The 22978-nt window shown below is 45.4% G+C and overlaps 1 protein-coding gene across 3 annotated transcripts in view; it reads left to right on the top strand.

The window, feature by feature from the left end:
• Positions 1-22978, top strand: part of USP7 (ubiquitin specific peptidase 7) — a 309008-nt gene that overhangs the window by 76222 nt on the left and 209808 nt on the right. For all 3 annotated transcript variants that reach the window (XM_063934275.1, XM_063934274.1, XM_063934273.1), the window contains one exon: positions 11030-11134. In XM_063934275.1, the coding sequence (XP_063790345.1) occupies positions 11030-11134 (105 nt within the window). Of the gene's footprint in view, positions 1-11029; positions 11135-22978 lie in introns of those variants that run through there.

Here is a 22978-nt window from a genome sequence, read left to right as displayed (position 1 = left end):
AAATCATATAATTGTAGAATAAGTTATGGGTAGAGAGTGCGTACACAATGAGTAACGGACAGAAACATATATATATATATATATATATATATATATATATATATATATATATATATATATATATATATATATATATATATATATATATATATATATATATATATATATATATATATATATATATATAATATATATATATATAGAAAGAAATCGGCGGCACTCCAGAATTTAGTCAAACAAAACTTGTGTATTAAAGCATCACAAGATACAAATACGTGACCGACGTTTCGGGGCCCGTAGCCCCTTCTTCAAGGTGTATGTGAAGAGCTTACCTTATAGCCCGTGGATTACCCGCCAAACGAACGTGAAGACGGACGCCTCCGGCCACTCTGTCCCCGCCGCGCTCCCTGGACTTCCGGGGTCCGCTACGGATGACGTCACGCGTCCATGCGTCGGGTTGCTATGGTAGCAGCCGGCGCATAGGATCGCGCTGGCCGGGGCTGTCAGAACACAAATAAGTGATAAAGATTTTAAAATGTGAAGCCCCCATGCATGACATGCCTGTATACAAGTGCAATTTGAGGGATGTTCCCTGGAGCATTGACATAGAGATGGATAATTTAAAAGGGTTGTGATGTGTATATAAAGTGGAAAGCCTCCTATAATCAGGAGCCGTAATGGCCTGAAAGGAAATAGTGCTGGTGGCCGTGAAACTAAATTGTGGTCACACTACCCAGATATCAGCTGGTTGGAACCCCATTATGAAGTCACCATGTGTGCAGGGTGTCTATTAGCCTTAGTTATGACCCCCACATCAGTGATAAATAAACAAACGATGACATTCTTAATATTCCCCCTAATTTGGTTCTGTATGAAGAACACTCTAAAGTCCATTCTGCTACATCCATCATCCATTCAATACCACTCAATGCAGGGAATTCCATGCTATATTCTCATTTAAGCCCATAGGACTTATAGTGTTGAGTTTGAAAATCCATCTTGCTTCCAACATGAGGAGTTTTCCCCCTCTATCTCCTCCTCGGATGGTATCTGGTACTTGATCTATAAGTATATGCTTGAGTGAGTTCAATGGGTGTTTCATCTCAGCAAAGTGCCTGGCTATAGGTTGATCGATTTTCTTTCCAGACAGTGCTTGGCTGATGGCAGATCTGTGTAAAGCCATACGTTCTCTTGCTGTCCTGATAGTCTTCCCCACATAGCCTTTGCCACATGGGCATGTTATAAGATAGACTATATATTTGGAAGTGCAAGTTAGGACTTGCCTTATTTGTCCCACCTTCTCAGACAGGGGAAATTTGAAGGAAGATCCTGTCAGCATATGTGTACACGTGGTACAACCTAAGCACCTATAGCATCCAGGCTTTTTGGTTAGAAAGTTGGAAGGGGAATTATCACTAAACCCTGTTATATCTGGGTGGACTATACTGTCCTTGATGTTTTTTCCTCTCAGGAAACAAGCCATGGGTCTCTTAGATCTAAAACATTTGAGATTTTCATCTGTCGCCACTATGGGCCAGAGAGCTCTCACTGCTCTCTGGACCACTGGGCTGGCTGTGGTATATGTTGTTTTCCATGGAATTACCTGTTGGATTGATTCTGTGGGCTCGGCTGATGGTGTAAATTGGCTTTCCATTGATAGAATCTCCTCCTTCTGCTGTATTAATAAGGACCTGTTATATCCTCTTTGAACAAATTTGTGGATTAAGGAGTCCAGTTGAGTTGTCAACGTCGTTCTGTCACTGTTGATCCTGGTTAATCTCAACATTTGAGATTTCGGTAGACCTTTGATTAAAGGTCTCGGGTGGTGGCTGTTGGCCCTCAAGAGATTATTCTTGTCTGTTGGTTTAGTGTAAACTGACGTAGACACAACTTGGTTTAGACACGTGACATGAACATCCAAATAGTCTGCCTCTATGGTACTGGATTTAAAGGTGAACTTGATAGGTGAGTTGGTGGAGTTAATATGACTCATCAGTTGTATAAACATCTCTTCGCCACCTGTCCATAACATGAAGATGTCATCTATGAATCTGGTGTATAGTAAAATGTGCTCCGATATGTTGTCATCAAGGAAGAAGAAATTCTTCTCTTCTTGAAACCTGAAAATGTTGGCATAAGACGGAGCAACTGAACTCCCCATGGCGCAGCCCGACCGTTGTTCGTAGAATTTCCCATTGAATAGGAAATAATTTCTCCGCAGCGTCAGTTCCAGTAGTTGTAAGAACAACTCGTGTCCAATGCATTGGACATCTTCCTGTATCAGAAACCTCCTCATTGCCTCTAATCCCTCAGCATGAGGGATGCTAGTGTATAAATTACACACATCCATTACACACAATAGGGTGTCAGGAGGGATGTGTTGGAGGCTTTTTAGTGCGTTGAGGAATTCTGTTGTATCCTTAATAAAGGTAGGTTGCTTTTTAACAAGGGGTTGTAAGATAAAGTCCAGAAACTGGGATATTGGCTGATATATAGAATTTCTTGCAGAGATAATGGGGCGCCCGGGGGGTTTGTCCAGACTTTTATGTATCTTCGGTGTGGTGAATAGAATTGGTACAACCGGAAATTGCTGTGTGAGAGCTTTGTGAAGTTTATTTGAAATCTCTTGATCCTCTTTAGCTTTGTCCAAGATGTCATCCAGTTCCCGTTTATATTGGGCAGTGGGATCCTTTGTTAGTGTGGAATAAGTATTTAGGTCTGCCAGTTGTCTATCAATTTCTCTGGTGTAATCAGATAGATTCTGGATTACGATCCCCCCTCCTTTGTCCGCTGATCTAAATACCACATCTGTGTAGCCACTGAGGTCTTTAAGGGCTGCTTTTTCTGCCCGTGACATGTTGAAGTGGATTTTGTCTGATGCTTTGGAATATTTGTCGACTGAAGTGTCCAAAAGACGTGTGAAGGACTTAATTGAGGCGTTTGTTGAGGGGGGGTCAAATGTAGAACATGATCTGTTATTGAGGAATTCAGAGAATGTATTTGGTGTAGCGGACCCCGGAAGTCCAGGGAGCGCGGCGGGGACAGAGTGGCCGGAGGCGTCCGTCTTCACGTTCGTTTGGCGGGTAATCCACGGTCTATAAGGTAAGCTCTTCACATACATCACATACACCTTGAAGAAGGGGCTACGGGCCCCGAAACGTCGGTCACGTATTTGTATCTTGTGATGCTTTAATACACAAGTTTTGTTTGACTAAATTCTGGAGTGCCGCCGATTTCTTTCTCCATATCATTACCGATACTCCGGAGGGCACCCAGGCCTATTGCATATTGGATTCAGTGAGTGCCGGGCTACTCCACAATATATATATATATATATCACGGTGGATACAGCTGTATAAGCTTGGAGGGAGTTTTGAACCTCTTGGTTACTACTATGGTTGTCTGGGTTGCTCCGTTGATTGAGAATTAGGTAACTTTCTGAAATCATCATCTGACTGTTGACTCATGAACTTTACAGCCCCGTTATTGTCTGAATACGACTAATTGATTTTTTTCGATTATATATGTGATGCTTTCAAACTATTGTATATTGAAGCTTGTCTTGATAAAGATCCTAAGCAGAGGATCGAAACGTCGACCAAAATAAGTCTGATATCGACTACAATAAAACCACTGTGAAAAACTGAAGCTGCCTGAAATCGTATATTTGGATGAGTGCACCTCCACATTGTTGGATTGTTTATATATATATATATATATATATATATATATATATATATATATATATATATATATATATATATATATATATATAGAAAAATGGAGAGATAGGGTTCGGCGCTCAGTGTTAAAAAAATGGTAAATTTAAAAGCCAAAAAATATATACATGTATAAAATTTATAAAAAAGGTTTTTTAATATATATGAGAGTAAAACAAGTTCTTTTGAAAAAAAGCATAAAAACATACAAACATAAAAATCAGGACCAAGTATTAAAAGGATAAGGAGTTTAACTTAACTCAAAAGCAGCAAGGGATTAGTGCAGGAAATCCAACGCGTTTCGTCTCATCAGACTTCTTCAAAGGGATACCGGCACTGCATACTTAGGGCCCGGCAGACACCTTTAATGAGGTTATGTGTGTTTTACTATGGTAATGTTTAAACAATTATAATCTTAATTTAGATTATTTTACTGAGATCATACTTCACAAGTGGCGCTATACCTCCCCCCTTGTTTCTCTCTCTCTATATATATATATATATATATATATATATATATATATATATATATATATATATATATATATATATATATATATATATATATATATATATATAAAAACAAGTTGCTAGCCAGGGCCAACACCTGGAGTAGCTTGGGGAAAAAATAAAGATACTGAAGGGAGGAAAGAATGAAGAGAGAAATACAAGAAGGAAGTATAGGGAGGAAAAAGAAGAGGGGATAAAGGAGAGGATAGAGCGAGCCTGAAGTGGAGGGGGAGAAGGAGAGCGAGGAGACGTCGAGATATTAGTGGAGGCCTGGAAGGTCCACGTGAAATGTAGAATACCAGGGTCTCCATGTGTCATGAAATTTCTCCATGGTGTTTAACAAAGAAGAGAGATGTTCCATCTTTGCTATAAACCAAATACGGTTTATGAGTTCCCGACGGGTGGGGGGAGAGATTTGTTTCCAAGCTTTAGCTATTTGGAGCTTAGCAGCACAAGAAATATGAAGGACCAGTTTGTTCTCGGGGCTAGATAATTGGCAGGCTGGGGCACACAAGGGAAGCACCTTGGGAGAAAGCAAGGGGCAGGAGGGAAAAATTGAGTTGATCAGAGTTTGGACTAAGATCCAAAACGGCGCAAGCCTGGGACAACTCCACCAGGTGTGGAAATATGATCCAATTTGACCACATTGATGCCAGCAAAGGTTGGGCGTATTGGGATACATTTGGTGTAAGCGGTCAGGGACAAGGTACCAACTTGTATATACCTTATAAGCGTTTTCCTTAACGGACACACTTATTGAGCACTTCGAAATATTCAAATGTATGGCGTCCCATTCGTCATCCTCCAAAAACGTCCCAAGATCTGTTTCCCAGGCAGTTTAGTGCGGGGGGCGGGCTGGTGAGTCGAGCATCAGAATAGAGTGGTATAGTGTAGATATGATGCCTCGATCCATAGCGTGATGAATGCATAGGTGTTCCATTGGGGTCGGAAGATTAGAGAGAGGCGATTGTCTCGTGGCGGAAAGGGCAATATTTCGAATTTGAAGATATTGGTAAAATGAGGATGTGGGGATAGGTGTTTTGCTTGAATGTCTGCAGAGGAGTAGGGCGTGTTGTTGTGAAGGAAGTGATGAAGACGCGTGACACCAGCGCTGGACCAGATGGAAGCCATGAGAGGGAAGCGGCCTTGGGGGAAGGAGGGATTGTTCCATATGGGAGTTAGAGGGGAGGGGGAAGAATAGAGAGATATCTTATTGTGTTGTGAATCCCAAACCGACAGTGTGAGAGATATTGTTGGGGTGGACATAATATTTGTAGGTCGGTGACTTCTGGGGAGCCACGGGAGGTTAGAGATGGAATCAACCTGGGCCAGGTCACTTTCCAAGTCCACCCACCGTTTCAAGTGGCGCGGAGTGTGCCAGGCGACTAGTTGGCTTAGTACCGAGGGGTGGTAGTAGCCTGTAATAGAGGGAAGACCCAAGCAACCAGAGGTGGAGCTTTTCTGTAGCGTTTCCCTTCGTAGCCTAGGTTTTTTATCATTCCATACAAATTTTCTGAGTTGAGTCTGAAGGGATTTTAAAGTACGGGGGGGAACAGGGATAGGAAGGGTCTGAAAAAGGTAGAGCAGTTTGGGGAGAACATTCATTTTAATAGCATTGATCCTACCTATCCACGAAATAAAATGTTTGCGCCAAGATAGGATGCTTTGAGATATTTCTCTAAATAAAGGGGGGTCGTTCGCTTCGAATAAAGAATGGTATGATTTAGTAATATGAATACCTAGATAATTGATGGAGTGTCGCCATGTGAAATCAAATTTGGTTTTGAGTACAGCCAGTGTGTCTGTCGAGATGTGTAACTTAATATCTAATTTATAGTAAGGGTGTCTTCTGCATTATAATACACTTTTCTGTAATGAACACTGATGTAATAACATAGCCCACCCATATTATATTTAATAGAGTTTATAAGTCTTAGCAACACTTGCGTACTATAACTAGATAATTACCAGTATTTTATGTATGTATTCTACCGTTAATATAGATATCCTGATTTTCTTGGATTATTAGAATAGATAATTAACCACTTGTCTGATATAGATAAATCAAGTGCTATATCTATATTATCCACTTGCCTGATATTGATCAAGCAAGTGCTTTATCTGACCCAGTCGCACAGGATGCGACAGGTCAGATAAACAGTGTTAGCAGCGGCAGGGAAGGAAAACTTCCCTCCGTTGCTGCTCTCAGACGGACCGGAAGGTCCCTCTGCCTTCCATCACCCAGCCTCCAGTGCTGCCGATCACTGCTGATCAGTCAGCACGGCAGGATCCCCCAGCGGCTGCAGACAATGGCAGCCGCTGGTAAGTGTAAATCATCGCTCCCAAGCCATCCTCAGACCGCCCCCACCCTGTGTACCTGGCAGCTGTCCGGGCTCTAAAAACTAAAGTTGCAATGTTACCGATGTTCCGATGGTCGCGAGTGATGTTTGGGGGGGAAAAATATTTAAAAACTCAAATTTTTTTTTTTTTACTTTTTTTTTTTTTTTTTTACTAAAATCATTTTGGATAGGGTTAAATTCATGTTCTTAACCTAATCCACTCATAAAAACCATATAATTTGAGCGGTTTTTGGGGAAATAAATCGTAAGTTAAGTGGTTAAAGACCACTGTAAGGTACTTCTTTTCTAGGAGAATAAACAGTGAGCAATTTACCTCACCCTGGTGCTCTCATAGAATTTTAAATTATAATGCCTCAGAAGTCGCGTGCCAACATAAACCAACTCCTCCATTTGAACCACAAGTCGCCGTAAAGCGGCAACATCCCCAAACACCTGCTGGTTCCTCTGTTCTGTTTCTTGGTCCTGGACCCTTTCAGTCAGCTGGTGCAGGCTGCATGAAATCGCTGCCTGGAACCAGTCTACACCTAAACCTGCCTCTACCATGGTAGAGAGCAGAAAGTGAATGCTGCAGGGAACTTGGTGGGTATTTATTAGCATTCTGATTAGTTTAGGCTTTATTATGATGGTTCACAGATGTTGGGTTTTGGAAGTGGTACATTGAGATGCCATTTTGGTGGGGCTTTTGACAAAATGTAGACAAAGGATTTTCACGCTCTAAAAAAAACAGTGCATTGATTTTGTGCTTTGAGGTGTGAATTTGTGTATTTGCAAAGACTATTCTTAGTAAATGTGCGATTTACAATGATACAAATGTTATTTTGACTGTTTGTACCGATGGTGATTTGCCACGCTTTGGAGTGCAAAGTCGCATTTGGACAAAAAAAAAAAATAGTACAAGTAGTGTACCCCCTGGCGCTATTAAAATGGCTTAATAATAAATTTAAATTCAATTCTAATATATCCGTCTGTGTGCTGCTCACTGTAAAGAAAGGGACTTCTCTGCCCTTTCAAACTATTTACCAAAAAAACACACACAAATACATACAGCGCTCACAGACTCTATTAAAAGTTTTTTTATTTATTTATAAATCTTTCCCTATTTCTCCTAGACCAGACTTCTAAAACCTGTAGCACTTTGCCACTAACTCAACATGGTAAACATGTAGCAATGTTACACTGACATAATATCAAGTTTCTAAATGTAACTCTCACATAGCATTGAAACAGTTGTAACTTATGTCTCAAACAGCACAATTGACAATCGGTATATCTTTGACACAGATAGAAACTTAGTAATAGTTAAAAAAAAAAAAAACGCTCCCCAGACTCCTTATAGAGAAAAACATGTATTCAATTATTTCTATGTAGCTGATATTAAAGATGGATTCTTTGTCTGCAAAACGACATGCAAAGCTTCAAAGCAGTAGTGTCCTGATTAGATATGATCATACAGAACAATTGGAAACACTTTTAGTAAAATTCAATGTTCCTATGCAGCTGATAGTGTTTTCAGTGCAAAGTTTTTCTGCTTATTTAATTAGTAAATTAGTGTGCAGGCGTCTAAAGCAGCTTTTAGTTAGTATTGTAGAGCTTATTCGTGCAAGGCAGTGATTAAAGCAGTTTTTAGCTTATATACCTGGCTTATTTATGCAAGGCAGTATTTGTTTAACATGGCCATGTTGATATTCATACCACTCCTTTGTCTTGGGTTATAAGTCCTTTCAAACTCCTGGCTCTGGTGCTTGAATTACTGTTTATAGCAAGCCTTATCTAGAGATCCAAAAAGGGATAGCCCAGCAGTCGATCGAGTGATGGGCTATCCCTTTTTGGATCTCCAGATAAGGCTTGCTATAAACGGTAATTCAAGCACCAGAGCCAGGAGTTTGAAAGGACTTATAACCCAAGACAAAGGAGTGGTATGAATATCAACATGGCCATGTTAAACGGGTATAGGTACGGTATGGCGGCGGCCGGCTCCCGGCGACCAGCATACCGACAGCATGGCGAGCGCAAATGAGCCCCTTGCGGGCTCGCAACACTGCGCTCGCCACGCTGCGGGCGCTGTTTATTCTCCCTCCAGGGAGGGGTCGCGGTCCCCCACGAGGGAGAATATTTGTCGGTATGCCGGGTGTCGGGATTCCGGCACCGGTATGCTGTGCGCCGGGATCCCGACATTCGGCAACCTGAAGACCACCCTGTTAAACAAATACTGCCTTGCATAAATAAGCCTGGTATATAGGCTAAAAACTGCTTTAATCACTGCTTTGCACGAATAAGCTCTACAATACTAACTAAAGCTGCTTTAGACGCCTGCACGCTAATTTACTAACTAATTAAATAAGCAGAAAAACTTTGCACTGAAAATGCTATCAGCTGAATAGGAACATTGAATTTTACTAAAAGTGTTTCCAATTGTTCTGTATGATCATATCTAATCAGGACACTACTGCTTTGAAGCTTTGCATGTCGTTTTGCAGACAGAAGAATCCATCTTTAATATCAGCTGCATAGAAATAATTGAATACATGTTATTTTCTATAAGGAGAGTCTGCGGAGCGTTTTTTTTTAAAACTATTACTAAGTTTCTATCTGTGTCATCAAAGATATACTGATTGTCAATTGTGCTGTTTGAGACATAAGTTACAACTGTTTCAATGCTATGTGAGAGTTACATTTAGAAACTTGATATTATGTCAGTGTAAAATTGCTACATGTTTACTATGTTGAGTTAGTGGCAAAGTGCTACAGGTTTTATAAGTCTGGTCTAGGAGAAATAGAGAGATTTTTTAAATAAATAAAAAAAACTTTTTAATAGTCTGAAAGTCGCATCTTTAGTAAATTACCCCCTAGTGTTCATTCTAGCACCCTGCACCTGTCACAGCCTGTGCAGTTCATCTTTCCTGCCTGGGGAGTTGCTCTCTGCTATAGTGCTCCAAGCAGACACTCTGGTCTGTGTCTCAGCTCTGGGATGAACACCATACTACCACTAAGGGAGGCGGTCAAGATCCTGCCGGACGGAATCCCGGCGGTCGAAATACCGACGCCGGAATCCCGACCGGCACAATCCCGGCATATTCTCCCTCCGTGGGTGTCCAGGACACCCATAGAGGGAGAATATAATAGTGTGCCTGCAGCCTGGCGAGCGAAGCGAGCCCGCAAGGGGCTGCGTTCCGCTCGCCACCCCTGTCGGGATTGTGTGGTCAGGATTCCGGCGTTGGTATTTCGACCGCCGGGATCCCGTCCAGCGAGATTTAGTACTGATCCCACCACTAAACCTATACGTATCTTAGCGGGTAATTCAGACCTGATCGCAGCAGCAAATTTGTTAGCAGTAGGGCAAAACCATGTGCACTGCAGGTGTGGCGGATATAACATGTGCAGAGAGCGTTAGATTTGGGTGTGTTATTTTGTTTCTGTGCAGAGTAAATACTGGCTGTTTTATTTTTACGCTGCAATTTAAGGTGTGTTGCGATAGGGACTGTGGTCTGTATCGCAAGCATAGATGACTGTGCTTGCGATACTGGCTCTCTGCGATTTTGGCCGTCAATTTTGACTATACTTTTATACTAGATAGTCAAAATTGACTTGCCTGAACAGTCTATCTAGGCATGCGATAAAGACCTCGCGGGACCGCGCATCAGTATCGCAAGGTGACCTTCACCTTGCGATCTGCACTAACTTTCCTTGAGATTTTGACTACATAGTCAAAATCGCAAGCAAATATCTCACCGTGTGTACACACCTTTAGATTTCAGATTGAACACACCCCACCCAAATCTAAAGGGCCCGATACACTAGAAAGATAATGCCTGATTTCATCCAATTCCGGGCATTCGAGCTGATATATCGGGTGAAATCGGGCATTTTGAATGTTTCTGATCCAATCTGATGCATGTTCCCGTGAGGGTCGGATCGGCTCCCCTAGATCGTTAGTGCTGCACCCGTGATATGTCTGTTCCCGCAGGCATGGCTGGGATCGCATAAGATATATTGCATGTAAAATGTACCAAATCGCATGGTACCACTCCCGGAAAGCTCCCGGGAGAGTTCAATGGAAATCGCCTCAGACATATCGTTGTAGTATATGGGGCCCTTAACTCTCTGCGCGTGTTATATCTGCCCCCCCCCCCCCCCCCCCTGCAATGCACATGGTTTTGCCCAGCTGCTAACAAATTTGCTGCTGCGATCAGATCTGAATTAGGCCCTTAGTCACTTGGTCAACATTACCCAAAAAATAAAGGAGTACTAAGCTAACCTACCAGTGCGCTGACTTGCATGATATGTCTGGTGGAAGTTTTCAATTAGGCAGTCACGATCTCAAACATACAGTAGCGCACAAATGACGTATGTGAAAATACGCTGAGAACCTCTATTAGGCTATTTGCATTTGTGAGTTAGGTTTTGTTCATTTATTTATTTATTTTCTCCTCTATTTTCAAGCTGGAGACACTGATGACCCTCCGAGAATCACACCAAACCCAGTAATAAATGGCAATGTTGCTATGGCAGATGGCCACAATAATACAGAGGAGGATATGGAAGATGGTATGTTGCCGTTTAATGTGCACCATGACACTGATGATGAATGACTGCAATTTCATACTAAACACTTGTTTCTGACTACAATAAATGTTAGAATATTTCACACATCTCTGAAAGGGGCAGTTGAAAGGCCCTAGTACATATATGTAGGCAATTTCATTTGTGTGCCCTGGTAAAGCATGGTTTAAAGTGGCAATTTTCAAACTGAGGCTCGCGACCATCTCAGCATTGGGTCGTGAGTGTTGCCCACCGCTGCAAGCAGCAATACCATGCACCTGCTGCATGATTTACTAGCGGTATGTCCAGCTACCTTTTAGTGTTTTCGTCGCTGGCTCCTCCTCCTGTGCTTTGGGGAGACGTGCAGATGTCATGTGGTGATCTGTGAGGAGGCATGGGTGTATGAACCTGCAGTGCTTATGACAGTACGACACACCCAGCAGTGCAACTAGGAGGACTAGCTAGCTGCCCCAATTAATAGCCAGCTCCATCTTAAGACAAACAAATGCTCCTCAGTGTTACAGTGAAATGAGTGATGGTTATAAAATTATACAATAAATGGGATGATGGGCAAGGAGGGGTGATGCGTGCCTCCCAATCATTCCTATATTGGTGGGACCATTTTGCTTTCTGGGCATTTCCTTCCTTCCCACGGTAGGAGGGTGATTAGGTAAGGCCCTCGTTGCTCTGCTTAGCACAGTAAGTGGTGAATAAATGCCATGCGCGCAACATCTATTAACTGGTGAGTGGGACTGGGTGCATGCCCCTAGCATTATGAAAACAGGAGGAAAAGCCACACACCCTTTTTCCAGGTGCGCTAAAGGTCCCTTTCCACTCTTCTCCCAACTTTTCAGGTTTGTTATGGGCAAAAAATCTAAGTAGGATGATGAGTAAGTGGGTGGTAGTCCTAAAAGTATATAAGAAATATAATGGACAAGGGGGTGATAGACATAAAAATACATAATGGACTTGCTGGGGTCCTGTAACAAAAAAATAAAATAAGCTGCCGATAAGATGTTAATTCGTGCTCTGTATACTTACAGCTTTTTATGCCTACACAAAGGACCAGACTAAAAGAAAAACAATATGCATCCAATTTAAATATACATTACATGACACTATGCTTACCATACTTTCCATTTAAATTGGGATCCTCATGACTTACACAGGTTCTGTGGCTAATTAAAACCAGGTGAAATGCAGGCTTGCATTCAGCCAGCCACCAGAGTCTGTATAAGTCATTAGTGTCCCGGTTTTAAAGGGTTAGTATGGTAAGCCTACCTAACACCAGTCTGTAGAGCAATTATAGGCTTTTTTTCTTTAAAGTCACGGTGCCATGCCAGTACTCTCAGAATAATAAAAAAAAAGTGTTTTTGAAAAACAAAACAAAAAACATTTGGTTTAAATCGGCCGACCCTGCTCTTTAAGAATGAGAATGCTAGCTGTGGTTTTCTCCTATCCTAGAGTCCTTTGTGTATGATTTACTGCGTTAGTTCATCTTTCTCCGATGTAGACGGCAAGCAACAAGAATGTTAAATAATACCAGGGGATTCCCTTATAATATGAATAATATAAATATATATATATATATATATATATATATATATCTGCATATCTGCAGGGGTGCCTAATGTGAATATAGACTTTGTTGACGACCAATTACCTTCAATACAAATGGTTTTCTAGTACAACCACAGACACTTCAATAAATATAATACATAGCTTTAAAAGCATTAAAACGGTAAAATTCGTTTTTCAATCCATACAATACAATTTATACAATACAATGACAGAATGCTTCCCTTAGTTGACAATCTATCTTTTGGAGCCAAAGATTCTGTTAACTTCAGATCTGGCAACTTGCATATCACCCATCGCGTTTTGTCAATACTGACTTCATCAGGGGTGTCCCTTTTTTTTTTTTTTTCTTGACGTAAGCTGTTCTTACTGGTTGTTCATATTTAGATTGATTTCTCTAAATCCATAATAAGCTGTTCTTAAATGACATGTCTTGAACACTTTAGTTATACCCCTTTCACATCGCACTGAAAACCCGGTATCGACACGGCATATTGCCGTGTCGAAACTGGTCCGTGTGCGATGTGAAAGGTCCTTTGGTGAATTAGCGGGTCGTCTGACCCGCTAATTCACCAACCAGTAAAAAAGAAGGGTTATTACCGGGTTGATTACCGGGTCAGGCGCAGTGTGAATGGGAGCCGTTCCGATGCAACACGGCTCCCATTCACAGTATAGGCAGAGGCGGCGCAGGAGATGAGCTCATCTCCCGGTGCCGCCTCCACCCCCGCCCCTGCTGCTGCTGCGCCCTCCGCTGCTATGGCAACCGACCCGGTATATTGCCAGGTCGGAAAGCCTGCAACGGAGCGCAAATGCCGGATCCCACCCGGTAAGTACACGTTTCTCTTACCGGGTAGGATCCGGCATTTGCGATGTGAAAGCAGCATTAAAGAATGTATGGCTTTCAAAAATCCACTTGATAATATTAACGGATAAAATACAATGGGGCAGATGTATTAACCTGGAGAAGACCTAAGGAAGTGATAAACCAGTGATATGTGCAAGGTGATAAAGGCACCAGCCAATCAGTTCCAATATGTAAATTAACAGTTAGGATCTGATTGGCTGGTGCGTTTATCACCTTGCACATATCACTGGTTTATCACTTCCTTATGTCTTCTCCAGGTTAATACACCAACCCCAATGTGCTTTCCAAAAGGACTGCTGGAGTGGAAAGAACAGGAGAGAGGGTCCTGGTGAAAGATATTCACTTCTGATCGAATTTCCAATAAACACGGATTGGCACAAAAGGACATTGTATTTCTCTAACGTCCTAGAGGATGCTGGGACTCCGTAAGGACCATGGGGATAGACGGGCTCCGCAGGAGACATGGGCACTTTAAGAAAGACTTTGACTCTGGGTGTGCACTGGCTCCTCCCTCTATGCCCCTCCTCCAGACCTCAGTTTGATACTGTGCCCAGAGGAGCTGGGTGCATTTCAGGAGCTCTCCTGAGTTTCCTGTAAGAAAGCATTTTTGTTAGGTTTTTTATTTTCAGGGAGCCTGCTGGCAACAGACTCCCTGCATCGAGGCACTGAGGAGAGAGAAACAGACCCACTTCTCTGAGTTTCAGGGCTCTGTTTCTTAGGCTACTGGACACCATTAGCTCCAGAGGGATCGGTACGCAGGTCTCACCCTCGCCGTCCGTTCCAGAGCCGCGCCGCCGCCGTCCTCGCAGAGCCGGAAGATAGAAGCCGGCTGAGCATGTGAGGAAAAGATCATCACAGGCGGCAGAAGACTTCAGAATCTTCACGGAGGTAACGCACAGCACTGCAGCTGTGCGCCATTGCTCCCATTCCCCTCACACACTCCGGTCACTGCAATGGTGCAGGGCGCAAGGGGGGGGGGGGGGGGGCGGCGCCCTGGGCAGCAATTTTAAAACTCTTCTATGGCATATAAGTGTATATACATGTACAGCTGGGCACTGTACATGTATATAGAGAGCCCCCGCCATAATTTTAGTTATTTTGAGCGGGACAGAAGCCCGCCGCCGAGGGGGCGGGGCTTCTCCCTCAGCACTCACCAGCGCCATTTTTTCTCCACAGCACCGCTGAGAGGAAGCTCCCCGGACTCTCCCCTGCTTGACACACGGTGAAAGAGGGTTTTAAGTAGAGGGGGGAGCACATAATTGGCGCAAATACATATTACAAAGCGCTACTGGGTAAACATACTGTGTTTTTCCTGGGTTATATAGCGCAGGGGTGTGTGCTGGCATACTCTCTCTCTGTCTCTCCAAAGGGCCTGGTGGGGAACCTGTCTTCAGAAAAGGGCTTCCTTGTGTGTGTGTGTGTGTGTGTGTGTGTGTGTGTGTGTGTGTGTACGGTGTGTCGGTACGCGTGTGTCGACATGTCTGAGATTGAAGGCTCATCTAAGGAGGAGGGGGAGTGTATGAATGCTAGGTCTCCGTCAGCAGTGCCGACACCTGACTGGATGGATATGTGGAATGTTTTGAGTGCTAATGTTAATGTATTGCACAAAAGATTAGACAAAGCTGAAGCTGGGTTACAGTCAGGGAGTCAACCCATGCCTGTCCCTATGTCGCCTGGACCTTCGGGGTCTCAGAAGCGCCCACTATCCCAAATAGCTGACACAGATACCGACACGGACTCAGACTCCAGTGTCGGCTACGAAGATGCAAAATTGCAGCCACGGGTGGCTAAATGTATTCGATATATGATTATCGCTATAAAAGATGTTTTGCATATCACTATGGAACCCCCTGTCTCTGACACGAGGGTACACATGTTTAAGGGAAAGAAACCAGAGGTCACCTTTCCCTCCTCACATGAGCTGAACGAATTATGCGAAAAAGCGTGGGAAACTCCAGACAAAAAACTGCAGATTCCCAAAAGGATTCTTATAGCGTATCCTTTCCCGTCACAGGACAGAATACGGTGGGAATCCTCCCCTAGGGTGGACAAAGCTTTAACGCGCTTATCAAAAAAGATAGCGCTTCCATCCCAAGATACGGCTACCCTCAAGGATCCTGCTGACAGCAAGCAGGAGGTTACCTTGATGTCCATTTACACACATTCTGGTACGTTACTCAGACCGGCTATTGCGTCGGCCTGGGTTTGTAGTGCTGTAGCAGCATGGACAGATTCCTTATCAGCGGATATTGAGACTCTTGATAAGGATACCATTTTAATGACCCTAGGGCATATAAAAGATGCTGTCTTATATATGAGAGATGCTCAAAGAGACATTAGTTTACTGGGTTCCAGGATAAACGCTATGTCTATTTCTGCTAGGCGTGGCTTATGGACCCGGCAGTGGACAGGTGATGCCGACTCCAAGAGGCATATGGAGTTATTGCCTTACAAGGGTGAGGAATTGTTCGGAGAGGGCCTATCGGATCTCGTCGCTACGGCAGGTAAATCAAATTTCTCTGGGAACTCCGTAAGGACCATGGGGAATAGACGGGCTCCGCAGGAGACTGGGCACTCTAATGAAAGATTAGGTACTATCTGGTGTGCACTGGCTCCCCCCTCTATGCCCCTCCTCCAGACCTCAGTTAGAATCTGTGCCCGGCCAGAGCTGGGTGCTCCTAGTGGGCTCTCCTGAGCTTACTAGAAAAGAAAGTATTTATTAGGTTTTTTATTTTCAGTGAGCTTCTGCTGGCAACAGACTCACTGCTACGTGGGACTAAGGGGAGAGAAGAAAACCTACCTGCTTGCAGCTAGCTTGTGCTTCTTAGGCTACTGGACACCATTAGCTCCAGAGGGTTCGAACACAGGCACCTGTCCTCGATCGTCCGTTCCCGGAGCCGCGCCGCCGTCCCCCTTGCAGAGCCAGAAGAACAGAAGCTGGAAGACGACGAAATCGGCGGCTGAAGACTCCTGTCTTCATTAAGGTAGCGCACAGCACCGCAGCTGTGCGCCATTGCTCCCAGCACACTCGCACACTCCGGTCACTGTAGGGTGCAGGGCGCTGGGGGGGTGCCCTGGGCTGCAATTGAAGTACCTTTGGCACAAAAACATACATATATACAGTCTAGCACTGTATATATGTAAAAACCCCCGCCATTTTTTACATGTAAAAACGGGACAGAAGCCCGCCACTGAGGGGGCGGGGCCTTCTTCCTCAGCACACCAGCGCCATTTTCCCTTCACAGCTCCGCTGGAAGCAGGTCCCCAGGCTCTCCCCTGCAGTATCCAGGTACAAGACGGGTTAAAAAGAGAGGGGGGGTCACATAAATTTAGGCGCAAAAACAATACAAAAAAGCAGCTATTGGGTAAATCACTTATTAGCAGTGAAAATCCCTGTGTTATATAGCGCTGTGGTGTGTGCTGGCATACTCTCTCTCTCTGTCTCCCCAAAGGACTTTGTGGGGTCCTGTCCTCAGTCTGAGTATTCCCTGTGTGTGTGTCGGTACGGCTGTGTCGACATGTTTGAGGAAGGTTACGTGGAGGCGGAGCAAGGGCAGATAAGTGTGGTATCGCCCCCGTCGGGGCCGACACCTGATTGGTTGGATATGTGGAAGGTCTTAAATGACAATGTAAACTTCTTACATAAAAGGTTTGACGCTGCAGCCTTGGGACAGCCGGGGTCTCAGCCCGCACCTGCCCAGGCGACTCAGAAGCCGTCAGGGGCTCATAAACGCCTTTATCTCAGATGGTTGACACAGAGTCCGACTCCAGTGTCGACGATGATGAGGCACATTTACAGTCTAAAATGACCAAGGCCATCCGATACATGATTATTGCAATGAAAGATGTATTACACATTTCTGAGAGTAACCCGGTTAATACCAAGAGGGTTTATATGTTTGGGGAGAAAAAGCAGCCAGTGACTTTCCCCCCTCTGATGAATTAAATGAATTGTGTGAAGAAGCGTTGAGTTCCCCTGATAAGAAATTAGTGATTTCTAAGAGGTTACTGATGGCGTACCCTTTCCCGCCAACGGACAGGTTACGCTGGGAAACATACCCTAGGGTGGACAAGGCGCTGACATGCCCTGCCGTCTCAGGATACGGCCGCCCTAAAGGATCCTGCGGATAGAAAGCAGGAAGCTATCCTGAAGTCAGTGTATACACACTCTGGTACTCTACTGAGACCTGCTATTGCTTCAGCCTGGATGTGTAGTGCTGTATCAGCGTGGACAGATACTCTGTTAGACGACATAGATTCCCTCGACAGAGATACTGTTTTGCTAACCCTGGGCCATATCAAAGACGTCGTCTTATATATGCGAGATGCTCAGAGGGACATTTGCCTGCTGGGCTCTAGAATTAATGCGATGTCCATTTCTGCCAGGAGGGTCTTATGGACTCGGCAGTGGACAGGAGATGCTGATTCTAAAAAACACATGGAGGTTTTGCCTTATAAGGGTGAGGAATTATTTGGGGACGGTCTGTCGGACCTCGTGTCTACAGCGACAGCCTCAGGTTTCCTCACAGCCTATGATAGCACCGTATTATCAAATGCAGTCCTTTCGTTCCCAAAAAGGCAAGAGGGTCAGGGGCGCATCCTTTCTTGCCAGAGGCAGGGGTAGAGGTAAGAAGCTGCACCATGCAGCCAGTTCCCAGGAACAAAAGTTGTGGCTCCACAGGTGGAGCCAGGTGTGGTGGGGGCGCGTCTCCGAAACTTCAGCAACCAGTGGGTTCGTTCACAGGTGGATCTCTGGACTATACAAATTGTATCTCAGGGATACAGGCTGGAATTCGAAGCGACTCCCCCCCCCCCCCCCCCCCCCCCGCCGTTACCTCAAATCAGCCTTGCCAGCTTCCCCCATGGAAAGGGAGGTAGTGCTGGCGGCAATTCACAAGCTGTACCTCCAGCAAGTGATTGTCAGGGTCCCCCTCCTTCAACAGGGAAGGGGTTACTATTCCACAATGTTTGTGGTGCCGAAACCGGACGGTTTGGTGAGAACCATTCTGAATTTAAAGTCCTTGAACACTTATATAAAGAAATTCAAGTTCAAAATGGAATTGCTCAGAGCGGTTATTGCAAGCCTGGAAGAGGGGGATTTTATGGTGTCGCTGGACATCAAAGATGCTTACTTGCATGTCCCCATTTACCCACCTCACCAGGAGTACCTCAGATTTGTTGTACAGGACTGTCATTACCAATTCCAGACGTTGCCGTTTGGCCTGTCCACGGCACCGAGAATATTTACCAAGGTAATGGCCGAAATTATGATACTCCGGCAGAAGGGAGTTATAATTATCCCGTACTTGGACGATCTCCTCATAAAGGCGAGGTCCAGGGAGCAGTTGTTGATCAGCGTAACACTCTCTCAGGAAGTGTTACTACAGCACGGCTGGATTCTGAATGTTCCAAAGTCGCAGCTGATTCCTACGACGCGTCTGCTTTTCCTGGGCATGATTTTGGACACAGAACAGAAGAAGGTGTTTCTCCCGGTGGAAAAGGCCCAGAAATTAGCATCTCTGGTCAGGGACCTCCTGAAGCCAAAACAGGTATCGGTGCATCACTGCACGCGAGTCCTGGGAAAGATGGTGGCTTCATACGAGGCCATTCCCTTCGGCAGGTTCCATGCAAGGATCTTTCAGTGGGATCTGTTGGACAAGTGGTCCGGATCGCATCTTCAGATGCATCGGCTGATCACCCTGTCCCCAAGGGCCAGGGTGTCTCTTCTGTGGTGGCTGCAGAGTGCTCACCCTCTCGAGGGCCGCAGGTTCGGCATACAGGACTGGGTCCTGGTGACCACGGATGCAAGCCTCCGAGGATGGGTGGCAGTCACTCAGGGAAGAAACTTCCAAGGGCTGTGGTCAAGTCTGGAGACTTCTCTACACATAAATATACTGGAACTAAGGGCCATTTACAACGCCATGAGTCAAGCAGAGCCCCTGCTTCGAAACCGGCCAGTGCTGATTCAGTCAGACAACATCACGGCGGTCGCCCATGTAAACCGCCAGGGCGGCACAAGAAGCAGGATGGTAATGGCGGAAGCCACAAAGATTCTTCGTTGGGCGGAGAATCACGTGCAAGCACTGTCAGCAGTGTTCATTCCGGGAGTGGACAACTGGGAAGCAGACTTCCTCAGCAGACACGACCTCCACCCGGGAGAGTGGGGACTTCATCAAGAAGTCTTCCAACTGATTGCAAACCGATGGGAACTGCCACAGGTGGACATGATGGCGTCCTGCCTCAACAAAAAGCTAAAAAGATATTGCGCCAGGTCAAGGGACCCTCAGGCGATAGCTGTGGACGCTCTAGTGACACCGTGTGTGTACCAGTCGGTATATGTGTTTCCTCCTCTTCCTCTCATTCCAAAAGTACTGAGAATAGTAAGAAAGAGGAATAAGAACAATACTCATTGTTCCGGACTGGCCAAGAAGGACTTGGTATCCGGAACTGCAAGAAATGCGCACAGAGGACCCATGGCCTCTGCCTCTCAGACGGGACTTGCTGCAACAAGGGCCCTGTCTGTTCCAAGACTTACCGCGGCTGCGTTTGACGGCATGGCGGTTGAACGCCGGATCCTAGCGGAAAAAGGCATTCCGGATGAAGTTATTCCTACGCTGATAAAGGCTAGGAAAGACGTGACAGCAAAACATTATCACCGTATATGGCGGAAGTATGTTGCTTGGTGTGAGGCCAGGAAGGCCCCTACAGAGGAATTCCAGCTGGGGCGATTCCTGCACTTCCTACAGTCAGGGGTGACTATGGGCCTAAAATTGGGGTCCATAAAGGTCCAGATTTCGGCCCTATCCATTTTCTTTCAAAAAGAACTGGCTTCACTGCCTGAGGTTCAGACATTTGTTAAGGGAGTGCTGCATATTCAGCCCCCTTTTGTGCCACCAGTGGCACCCTGGGATCTTAACGTTGTGTTGGATTTCCTGAAATCCCACTGGTTTGAGCCACTTAAGACCGTGGAACTAAAGTATCTCACGTGGAAAGTGGTCATGCTGTTGGCCTTAGCTTCGGCTAGGCGTGTGTCAGAATTGGCGGCTTTGTCATGTAAAAGCCCATATCTGATCTTCCATATGGACAGGGCAGAATTGAGGACTCCTCCCCAATTTCTCCCAAAGGTGTTGTCGTCATCGTTTCATTTGAACCAACCTATTGTGGTGCCTGCGGCTACTCGGGACTTGGAGGACTCCAAGTTGCTGGACGTAGTCAGGGCTTTGAAAATATGTTTCCAGAACGGCTGGAGTCAGGAAGACTGACTCGCTGTTTATCTTGCATGCACCCAACAAGCTGGGTGCTCCTGCTTCAAAGCAAACTATTGCTCGCTGGATCTGTAGCACGATTCAGCAGCTCATTCTGCGGCTGGATTGCCGCATCCAAAATCGGTGAAGGCCCATTCCACAAGGAAGGTAGGCTCTTCTTGGGCGGCTGCCCGAGGGGTCTCGGCATTACAGCTTTGCCGAGCTGCTACTTGGTCGGGTTCAAACACATTTGCAAAGTTCTACAAGTTTGATACCCTGGCTGAGGAGGACCTTGTGTTTGCTCATTCGGTGCTGCAGAGTCATCCGCACTCTCCCGCCCGTTTGGGAGCTTTGGTATAATCCCCATGGTCCTTACGGAGTTCCCAGCATCCACTAGGACGTCAGTGAAAATAAGAATTTACTCACCGGTAATTCTATTTTTCGTAGTCCGTAGTGGATGCTGGGCGCCCGTCCCAAGTGCGGACTCTCTGCAATACGTGTATATAGTTATTGCTTAACTAAGGGTTATTGTTATGAGCCATCCGTTGAGTGAGGCTCAGTTGTTGTTCATACTGTTAACTGGGTAAGGTTATCACAAGTTGTACGGTGTGATTGGTGTGGCTGGTATGAGTCTTACCCTTGATTCAAAATTTCCTTTCCTTGTAATGTCAGCTCTTCCGGGCACAGTTTCCTTAACTGAGGTCTGGAGGAGGGGCATAGAGGGAGGAGCCAGTGCACACCAGATAGTACCTAATCTTTCTTTAGAGTGCCCAGTCTCCTGCGGAGCCCGTCTATTCCCCATGGTCCTTACGGAGTTCCCAGCATCCACTACGGACTACGAGAAATAGAATTACCGGTGAGTAAATTCTTATTTTTTTGCCATATATTCCCTCACAAGCTAAGAAAGCGCCTCATTATCAAATGCAGTCCTTTCGTTCCAATTAAAGCAAGAGAGCACGTGGATCGTCCTTTCTTGCCAGAGGTAAGGGCAGAGGGAAAAAGCTGCACAACACAGCTAGTTCCCAGGAACAGAAGTCCTCCCCGACCTCTGCTAAATCCACCGCATGACGCTGGGGCTCCCCTGAGGGAGTCGGCTCCTGTGGGGGCACGTCTTCGACTGTTCAGCCACGTCTGGGTCCACTCACAGGTGGATCCATGGGCAATAGAAATTGTTTCCCAGGGTTACAAGCTGGAATTCAAAGAAGTGCCTCCTCGACGGTTTTTCAAATCGGCCCTACCGAAACAACCCCTAGAAAGGGAGAAAGAGTTACATGCGATTCACAAATTGTGTCTGCAACAAGTGGTGGTAGAGGTTCCCCTGCTTCAAAGAGGGCAGGGGTACTACTCAACTCTGTTTGTGGGTCCGAAACCGGACGGTTTGGTCAGACCCATTTTAAATTTAAAATCCCTGAACCTTTACTTAAAACGGTTCAAGTTCAAGATGGAATCGCTCAGGGCGGTCATCGCCAGCCTAGAAGTGGGGGATTTTTTGGTATCTCTGGACATAAAGGATGCATACCTGCATGTCCCCATATATCCTCCTCATCAGGCGTACCTGAGATTTGCGGCACAGGATTGTCATTACCAATTTCAGACGTTGCCGTTTGGGCTTTCCACGGCCCCGAGAATTTTCACCAAGGTAATGGCGGAAATGATGGTGCTCCTGCGCAAGCAGGGTGTCACAATTATCCCGTACTTGGACGATCTCCTCATAAAAGCGAGATCACGGGAGAAGTTGCTGAGCAGCGTATCACTTTCACTGAACGTGTTACAGCGACACGGCTGGATCCTCAATATTCCAAAGTCGCAGCTGAATCCTACAACTTGTCTGCCCTTCTTGGGCATGATTCTGGACACAGACCTGAAAAGGGTTTATCTTCCGACGGAAAAAGCGCAGGAACTCATGACTAGTCATGAACCTGTTGAAACCAAAACAAGTGTCAGTACATCATTGCACTCCAGTTCTGGGAAAGATGGTGGCAACATACGAAGCCATTCCATACTGCCGATTCCATGCAAGGGCCTTCCAATGGGACCTATTGGGCAAATGGTCCGGGTCGCATCTGCAATTGCATCAGCGGATCACTCTGTCCCCCAGGGCCAGAGTATCTCTCCTGTGGTGGCTAAACAGTGCTCACCTTCTGGAGGGCCGCAGGTTTGGCA

Source organism: Pseudophryne corroboree, chromosome 7, assembly GCF_028390025.1.
Source record: "Pseudophryne corroboree isolate aPseCor3 chromosome 7, aPseCor3.hap2, whole genome shotgun sequence".
NCBI lineage: Eukaryota > Metazoa > Chordata > Amphibia > Anura > Myobatrachidae > Pseudophryne > Pseudophryne corroboree.
Note: the sequence above shows the minus strand (reverse complement) of the source record. Positions and strands in the feature narration are given on the sequence as shown.